At 40.2% G+C, this 9274-nt stretch overlaps 1 protein-coding gene across 3 annotated transcripts; it reads left to right on the forward strand.

Moving 5' to 3' along the window:
* Nucleotides 1-1463: 1463 nt before the first annotated feature.
* On the forward strand, nt 1464-9012 carry yipf4 (Yip1 domain family, member 4). 3 transcript variants are annotated; one of them, XR_012947518.1, is made up of 7 exons: nt 1464-1708; nt 2824-2977; nt 5106-5277; nt 6382-6459; nt 6560-6673; nt 7435-7664; nt 8011-8149. XR_012947518.1 is itself a non-coding variant. In XM_076076756.1 (6 exons), the coding sequence occupies exons 1-6, from the start codon at nt 1651-1653 to the stop codon at nt 8146-8148; spliced, it is 714 nt and encodes a 237-aa protein (XP_075932871.1). In that variant the 5' UTR covers nt 1468-1650; the 3' UTR covers nt 8149-9012. The 3 variants fall into 3 exon arrangements, 1 of the variants encoding a protein (XP_075932871.1); XR_012947519.1 differs by having other exon boundaries at nt 7435-7575; XM_076076756.1 differs by lacking the exon at nt 7435-7664 and having other exon boundaries at nt 1468-1708; nt 8011-9012.
* Nucleotides 9013-9274: the final 262 nt, after the last annotated feature.

The raw sequence follows: 9274 nt of genomic DNA on the forward strand, positions 1-9274 counted from the left end.
CTATTTAAAAATGGAAACTGAGACCTGTTTGGGGAAGATATGACCGCCGAATTTAGCACAAAACCTCAAGCAAGTATAAATGCCATCGAATTATGTAATAAGACCTGCATATGCTTGTCAATAAGCAAGTCAACATTAAATTGGAAGTTCATAATATAACGCTGGTAATCTGGAAAGAAAGTACAAATGTCAAATGTTAAACAGGTGACATTATCGTTCTTGTCCTTACAGCTGGAAATTAATTGAACGGCATCTGATATCTCATAAATTAACGTTAACTTAACTGAAAAAAGTGGACAGTTTCTTCGCTTCCATAGCGCTAACTGTGGCTGCAACCCATGTCAAAGATGACACACACCGACCTAAACAACACGCAAAAGCAATATAATGACGAATGTCGAAATAAAACTTACTTATTTCCTGATACTTTCATCGACACATACATACAGACAGCTTGACAGGGAAGGAGTTGGAGCGAGTTTAGTTTTAGCGGCAAAAGAAGGATTTCAGTATGAGCTGCTGCTATTGGCCAGATGACCGGAGGGGGAGGGTTTAACGGTAGGAAGTGAGATGCGCTCCAAAACTTCACCGCTATACCCCGTTAACGTGTTTATATAGTTGATGTACTACTGACCTGTGCTTTGTTTACTTTGGTTCAGCCCCCACACCAGCTTCTGCTGTCTGGCCATCACCTGGTATAGATTAAATGACATACCTCTGCCCTCTCATATGTAACATGTACAGCTCCCCACACTCGCCTCTTCAAATGAGGCACGCCGGTGTTGCTTCCGAGTTCTCTCAATAGTCGGCTCCGGGCCGCGGCCCGCGGGAAGGCGTGGCTGACGGGCTGGGAGATTGTAGGCCCAAGTGTGAGGGACTATAAGGGGTTGAAATTGTTTAAATAGGAATGGGACACCACTTTGCACCATGACAACGACAAAAAAATATGATGTACAAATGTCGGTATTTATTTTAAATTATCGACTCCGTGATTTGAACGTCTTGGCTCTTTCCTCACAAGATGAGAGGTAATTTCAAATCATCTATTTACTTGTTTTTGTCAAAACGCTATGACAAAATCTAATATTTGATGAATAAAAATAAATAAATATCCTCTGATTTCATGTTTTTTTGTTCCATCTTTAACCCTTAATGTTTCTGAGTAAATATAATATGACAGGCTGAACACACTGAGCCGTCGTCTTTGTTTACCTCTAATGGTCACCTCCTACTCTCTTTTCTTTGACAATCTCCCAAGAGAAATGACCTAATTACCTCCCAAAATTCAGAAAATGCTTACATGTTATAAACAAATTACTTATTACACAAAATGTGTGGGTTTCATTTTTACATACATTGGCCAATACATAGGATAATATATTTCTCAGTTGAACTGGATTTTCTCGTGCCATATCCCAGCTTTATGTCATGACGTGAACGCATCATAAAACGTGTCTCATTTCCCAGTTTCCTCTGCTCTTCCTGCTCCACCGCAGAAGACTGAACGAAAACAAAATGCGATAGTTTAACTTCACCGATGAGCTGTGATCAATGACAGCGTTATTAACGCTTCTCGGCATATTTCACTGACTGTATATTTAAATGTCACATTTCTGTACCTGAGGCTTTGTCAGAAATTCAAACTTAACCATGCAGTTCTCTCCCACCAACGGAGATTTTACGTTCGTCTCTTCGACAGAGGCTGAAGGTAAGCTAATGCCAGCAGAGTTCCACAGCTAGCAGGCCTCAGAAGAGCCAACCTCTTACCAGTTTACGTGATGTGTTACAGTAGAGCAACCACCCAAGTACTAATGCAAGCAGTCTAAAACATGTACTTACGTGTGGGTCGACATTGTGCTATTCCAAATAGCCACTCTTAACGTCACCTATTGAAATGGGCAAGCTATCGTTAGCTTTGCTAACTAGTTCAGTACCGATACGTGTCGTCAACGAACGTAGCAAACGAACAGCATTGGAGAAGTTGGACTCTTTATAACATATTGCTTATTGTCCACGTTACGAGGCCATTAAAACAAGACGTTTAAGACCAAACGTTACCATTCAAGTAATTTCACTTAATGACGAAGCACAAAACATATACAACATAAACATAGAACTTGTAAACACTGGTCACTGACAACCTTCCCACCACCCCATGTAGTCTAAACGAGTACAATTAAAAGGTCAGATTATACACAATAACCAAAACGAACTAAATGCAACATAAAATACAATACTATAAACTGAGAATAGAGACTCAAAATGGGGCTAAAACGTTTACTCTAATCTGTACCGACGTTGACGTTAATATACTTTAAGATGACGCATCAGTGCAAGTCAAGTACATGTTATTAAAAGCTGAAATGTCCTTAGATATTAAACATGTATCGTATATGAACTATGTACACTATGCACATACAGATAGATATACGAGGTAAGGCTTCACTGCCAGAGGAGATATGTTGAACAGGGTGATGTCAGCTGGCATGAAGCGTTTAACTATGTCTGCGAGGACTGTGCTTCAACCAACCTCTACTTTTGTTATTGGTTAAGCCAATTATTTCACATTGTCCAAATAGTTGACGATTCATTTTCTGTTGATTGATTAATGGTTTCAGCTCTAGGTTGATGTTTTTCTACTCTAATGTTCAATGATGTTTACGCGGTACTGATATAAAAAAAACACTGATATAGTGAGCGCTTGCGAAATATGGATTCAAAAAACTTGAGCTCCATGTGTAAATTGTTATATGTATGTGTTTCCTGTTCCGCACCCACCTATGATTAAACGGTTAACTCTCCAAACAAACGTGTTTTCCACAGAGCTCAGCGGCACCATCAGTGCCCCGGATATTAAGCTAAACGTGGGCAGCGAGAGCGGTAAAGATCCATATGCCACCACCTTCCTGAGGCAGCGAGGCTACGGCTGGCTGCTGGAGGTGGAGGAGGATGACGGTGAAGAGAACAAACCTCTTCTGTGAGTACATGTTGTGTGTATCAAAGGGTAGGGCTGGGTAATCAGTCAAAGAGTTATCAAAACCAACATTTTCACTCTCGAACCAACCAGACTTTAATCTAGTCAATATGTTTTAGTAACTCATTGTCCTACTCCTGTAAGGCACCTGAAAGTATAACAGCAGCTCTAACCCTACAGGCCTACAACCAGTACACAGCCAGTCAGCGTATGTTGATACAATGCCGGTCTGGCTGCGATCAGGATAGGCCGGTTCGCTGGCTTTTTCGGAGCGGAGTCAGGTCAACAGTAAACCATAAATGGGTGTTTGTTTACTAGCAGCTGAGGTTAAATCAGAGCAGTAAAAGAGTCTCCTCTGTGTTCCTCCACATATTCTGGAGACTAGAGCTGGTTGTTTTAGACGTATAACAGAGATAATGTCTCTGCACACCCTAAACATCCTGCTGAGGAAATACTTTGACAGTCACAAGAGATTTTAAATCAAACACATTTTACTTTGATATTCCTGTTTTAACAAACAGAATACTGAGTATGTTACATAAATGTAATTTCTCATGAACCACGATCTTCTGTGCATTGTTCAGTACATTTCCTCATTTGAAACATGTCAATTGATGCTCCCACAATGCACTGCAGGCATCAGCTTTGAAATACCAAGCACAACCAGCAGTGTTTAAGAGAAAGCTCACTATTTAGTAGGGGTGTAACGATACACGTATTCGTATTGAACCGTTCGGTACGGGGCTCACGGTTCGGTACGCATTACGAACCGAACAATACGTTTGAATAATATTAAATTGCTTTTGAAAAATAAAATATAGCTGAAATTGGTGGAGCCGCTGCGCTCAAACATGGCAACCCACCCGACGTAACATGCTGTCCTTCCCTGATTCGCCACGTTCCTATCACGTGACCGTTCCCGGATGTTCACAAACAACAACAGTCTTGATTAACGGACGACTACCAGGCCCCTCCTGATTCAAACAGGTTAAAGGTATATCCCTACTCTGTAGTGATAAACAAGGCTGTAGGAACATGCTTAATGCTATTGACACTACTCCTTCACCAGCCCATTTCTCCAGACCATAATTCCTGCTTTGTAAAAGAAAACAAAAACCCAAGCAGAGAATCAAATCAGACACGCCCCCTTGAGAGTCTCACCAGCGAGGATTTAGCATTTCTGCTTTTTTGCTGTATTGAAAACATACCGAAACGTACCGAACCGTGGCACCACTGTATCGTATTGAACCGAACCGAGAATTTTGTAAACCGTTACACCCCTACTATTTAGTCAACGTTTTTATGTATTACAGTTGGAGTTCTTGAGACTACAAAAACACTCGCTTTTGCACAATGTTGTTACAGAGTGAAGCCTCTCTTACCTCATAAAACAATCTTTGTCTGAGTACAGACACCGTCCTGCAGAGAGCACACAAACTGTTCATCAAGATACAAAGGTGATGTGACCTACCGACGGCAACGCTTGTCATTTTAACCAGTGAAAGAGACAGCAGCAGTAGTATTAATTAATGGTCAATTAAGAATTTATTTCTTTAATACAATATTGTCTTCTGGGGTAATATCCTTAGCTTTTTATTCCTTTAACTGACTCCAAAATGATACTGTGGCTGCGGGAAAAAGGTCTGAGTAGAGTCGTCAAAGATGTTTGACGCGCCTCATGGCGCTTTGCGACGTGTTCGGCCATTAAAAACAATAGATGTGCTTCAAAACGTGTGTGTCAGACGCTTTCAGTGCATTTGGACCTTTAATCGTCACCGACTTAAAAACGACAAATCATTTTGATATAGGTTTTAGCTGCTTTCTCCCAGCGCTATTTAAGGATTAATTCAACCCAGAATCATGATGGACAGCTGCTGCTGCAAACCACTGAGCAAGCATGTTCCTCTTTATGCCACATCCCAGTCAGCAGCGGCGCAGGAACCAAAAAGTGGCTGTTGTGGTGGTTTTACCGGCAGAGGCAGATTCAAGTGACTGGCACAGATCTGATGTCAATAAAAAATCTCCGTCAGCCCTGTTGATGTAGACTCACTTGTTGCTATTTTTATATTTTCTTTTGCATCGTCTCAGTGCAAAGCATGTCATTATAATGTCATCTTGTCTGTGTGAGAAGGGAGGAGCTGGACATCGACCTGAAGGACATCTATTACAAGATTCGATGTGTGCTGATGCCAATGCCATCACTGGGTTATAACCGGCAGGTGGTCCGAGACAACCCGGACTTCTGGGGCCCTCTAGCCGTGGTGCTGCTCTTCTCCATGATCTCCATCTATGGACAGTTTAGGGTGAGCAGTAAACACAATAAACACCACTATGTCACCCGTCATCCTCTTCCAGAATTGTCTGTTAGCACTTTTCCACTGTATTTTACCAGCTGGTACATTTTGGATATACATCATAAAAGAAGCTTACAGCGTGACCAACTATGATAATATTAGGTCCTTTCTATGTAGTGTTTGGTTGGCAATTGACCCTTCACTAAGCCCCGCCCCCTGCTTCAACTCCATCATTGATCTCAAAATATTTATCTCCTTCCTCTCTGTGTATCGAGTATCACTATTACACAACGTTTCACCATGACTAGCTCCAAACCCTCTAAACCAGCCTGAGCATGAACAAACCTGAAAGCATTGATGAGTCTATGGAGCAGAGCCGAACAGCTGTCGGACCCTGGTCGGAGCTGGCTGATGCTACGCTATGATTGGCCAGTCTGTGTTCGAGGGGCGGGACTTGTTTCATGCTGAATCCAGGCCACTGTATTTTATTTTTCAGTTTGCTCCCCTGCACATAGTATGCTCCTTTATTTTTCTTTAATCTTGTTTCATCTTTTTATTGTCTCTGTACTGTTTGGGGGTTTGTCTAATACGTATGTGGTAACCATTGTTGAAATCATCCTTGTTGTGAAAAAAACATATTCTTGTCCAGTTACATCTGACAGTTCTGCTGCTAACACCTGAAAGTACCTGGAACTTGCATTTCCTGTAGTATCAGCTTCTGAGTAGTGCTTCAATTTAGATCCAGGAAGTCTTCCCCAAAGCATGTGGAGAACAGTGGAAACAAAGGCAGTGTCTGTGATAACGAATACACACAACGTTTGTTTAGTTCCTGATGTTGAAAAGGCTTATACGTGCCTTAGGACTTTGCATCACTCACAGACTTTAATAACATTTAGCAGAAACCAATGAGCCTGTTTATATACTTGAGTTAAAGGTAGAAATCCACAACTTCAATTTAAAGACCTCAGAATTCATGTAAAGTCATATTTGTGGAGCTGTTCTTTACCACATATGGTTGAATATGTGGATGGTATGGTGTGGATGTCAGTGAATTGTCATGGTAACTTCTCACAGTTTTCAGGAAGGACACTAAACTCTGCTTCTATTTCGCAGGTTGTGTCTTGGATCATCACCATCTGGATATTTGGATCACTAACAATCTTCCTGCTGGCTCGTGTTCTCGGTGGTGAGGTAAGTGCCGCTGACACCTAGTTATCTTCTGCAGCCAGTCAAAGTACAGTCCGACCTGACTCAAACTTGTTCTTATGGAGTCCATTGTTCTCTTGAGCAGGTTTCCTTCGGCCAGGTTCTTGGAGTGATCGGATATTCCCTTCTTCCTCTCATCGTTATAGCCCCTCCGCTCCTAGTGATCAGAGGGTTCGATGTGGTTGCCACACTAATCAAAGTGAGTCAAAGACCACACATTACCAAAAACATCTGAATCTTATTTTTCATGTTGTGTAAGAATATAACTTTGATAGATATTTATAACTAGGAATGGTTATTTTAATTTTATTTTCCCGCTCTGAATTTATTTGACTTTAAAATTCCATATATGTTATCAAAAGCATTCATTTAGTCATGAACAGAGTATTGAAAAGAGTAGCTCCATGTAGTAAAAGAAATCCTAAAGAGGGGGATTTGAAAAAAAAAGTCATCCCAGAGCCCTTCAAATAACGTGATGTATACAGATTTTTAAATTTACAATTATATAAAATAAAGATGTGCTGTAAATCTTCATATTTAAGGAGCCAGACGCAGGTTATCTGTGACATTTTTGCTGAATAAATTGAAGTTTGAGTTATTACCGCAGTTACAAGTATTCCTCTTGGGTCCACATGGATTGGTTAGTTATTACATACAGTACATTCAAAATGATTACTCCACTTATTCACAATTTGTTATGTTGCCCTAAAGCATCCCCTGCTTTATGGTCTATTTGATTCTAAATGGACCATAATGTACTAAATGAACATCATGCTGTATTGAAGAAGACTTGAAACTAGAGATTGAGACCATAAACTCATGTTTACAATGTTTACTGAGGTAATAAATCAAGAGAGAAGTAGAGTCATTTTCTCATAGACTTCTATACAACCAGAGGAGTCGCCCCCTGGTGGACATTAGAGAGAATACAGCTTTAAAGCAATTGGTTTCACTTTTCAGACCCAGAGGTTGCCGCCTGGTGCCTCAGCACAATCCTGCCTCTGAGCTCTGCAGGCAGTTCCTTCCACTTCATAGCTCTGACTTATAAAGACGGGCGTGTGTCCTATCAGTTGAATCTACAACAGATGGACTCCACTCAAGGTTTAGAAACATCTCAAAGAGCAATCAAGAGAAATGGAAGTCACCTGAGCTTCAAGTGTCAGAGCAAAAGTTCTGAATATATCAATGTGGTATTTCAGTTTCTTCTTTTTACTACATTTTCAAAATGTCTGAAATCCTGTTTTCATTTTGTCAATATGGGATCCATTGTGTGTAGACTGATAAGGAGGAAGATTAATAAACAAATGTCTCGCATAAAGCTGCAACATAACAAAAAGGGAAGTGGTCTGAATACTTTCTAAATGTAACATGTGAGGAAAACCTTTACTTGGTATGAGATGATGACTACAAAAGTCCCAATGTAGTTTTTCTAAAAGCAACACCCTCCTTCATGCTACTTGAAGTAATCCGGGTTCTGTGGTGGAAATATTGATGAATAAATGAGATGATTCTTTCTCGTCTGTTCTGTTCTTTCAGCTGTTCGGAGTGTTCTGGGCTGCTTACAGTGCTGCGTCACTGCTCGTCGGAGATGAATTTAAAACGAAGAAGCCCCTTCTCATCTATCCCATTCTCCTTTTGTATATCTACTTCCTGTCATTATATACTGGTGTGTGACTGGATGAATTGAAACTGGACCCTTTCATGGACACTGACCCTGGGGCATGGAGGGGGAGTCAAACTACAGAACCAGGATTTCTTTTTTTAAAGGTGTTTATTTCTTTTTTAACTCTATTAAATTGTAGGCCGTGGGGATGTTAGGAATATATAACAATGTATATAGTTTTGTCCCTCATGTCTTTGGTCAATAAAATGCATATGCTTTTACAGCTTAAACGTCGGGTTGCAGGCTTCTCGTTAAACAGCAGGAAATAGACCCAGGGCTGTATATTCATTTAATGGTTTCTTTTTTACTCTTGATCCAACTGAAGAATGTGGTGCCAAATATGTGGTGTTCATGCTGAAGGAAGAATTCAACAGAAGAGACAGCACCACAAAAAAAGAAAGAGATTGTTGAGCTCAATGTTTTTCATTGTTATGCACTGTTGTGTACTATGAGTGTCCATCTATGCTTTTCATTTTTCACAGGCTTGTTTTCTTAATTTATGGTCTTTAGCAGCAAAAGCAAGTGGACTGGGGCAGTTAGAGGGACACAAACCATTGTCTGCTAAATGTGCCTTGTTTTCCCACCCTCGACTCCTGTTTGCCAGCCGTTTAATACAGAAATATAATCATTGGATCAATAATTACAGTAAATTAATAGTTATTTGGCACTGTTTCCTTTTTTGTCATATAATGCAAACACAGCTAGCCACCACAGTGCTGTATATAGAGTGCTGCAGGAATGAGTCCTAGTACTGGATAAAAGTCAGCATTTCTGCACTTTGTCTCAAAGTTTTTTGTTTTTTTTGTTAGATTCCTGAAATAAGGTAAGAGATTTCCACATTTTGTGCTACAACATAAAATACGTCAGTAAGTATCCCTCCAGTGAATTTAGTAGTTTTTTTCTTGTTTAAAAAAAAAAGAAGTGTCTAGATGGAGACGTGTAGTTCCTTTATAGCCTGACGTTGGCTTTTTACTCTTGGGGATTGCATTACACTTCAAAAATTACAAAGGTGGTATTCATTCGTGAAGATTATCTTGCAGAACAAAAAGAGTAAGTATCATAAACGTTTGTTTGCCAGAGAGCTTATTTTCTGTAAAAATCCAATGTAAAAATCCCACTGACTTTTTATTGAGGGAA

The sequence above is a fragment of the Anarhichas minor genome, unplaced genomic scaffold (assembly GCF_050575085.1).
Source record: "Anarhichas minor isolate MPS153535 unplaced genomic scaffold, ASM5057508v1 ptg000058l, whole genome shotgun sequence".
Lineage (NCBI taxonomy): Eukaryota > Metazoa > Chordata > Actinopteri > Perciformes > Anarhichadidae > Anarhichas > Anarhichas minor.

What these genes read in the sequence shown, in the direction of transcription:
- yipf4 (XM_076076756.1), top strand. Translation starts at nt 1,651, where the DNA reads ATGCAGTTCTCTCCCACCAACGGAGATTTTACGTTCGTCTCTTCGACA. An exon ending in CTCTTCGACAGAGGCTGAAG is followed by an intron (nt 1,709 to 2,823) that starts GTAAGCTAATGC and finishes TGTTTTCCACAG; the next exon opens with AGCTCAGCGGCACCATCAGT. An exon ending in CTCGTGTTCTCGGTGGTGAG is followed by an intron (nt 6,460 to 6,559) that starts GTAAGTGCCGCT and finishes TCTCTTGAGCAG; the next exon opens with GTTTCCTTCGGCCAGGTTCT.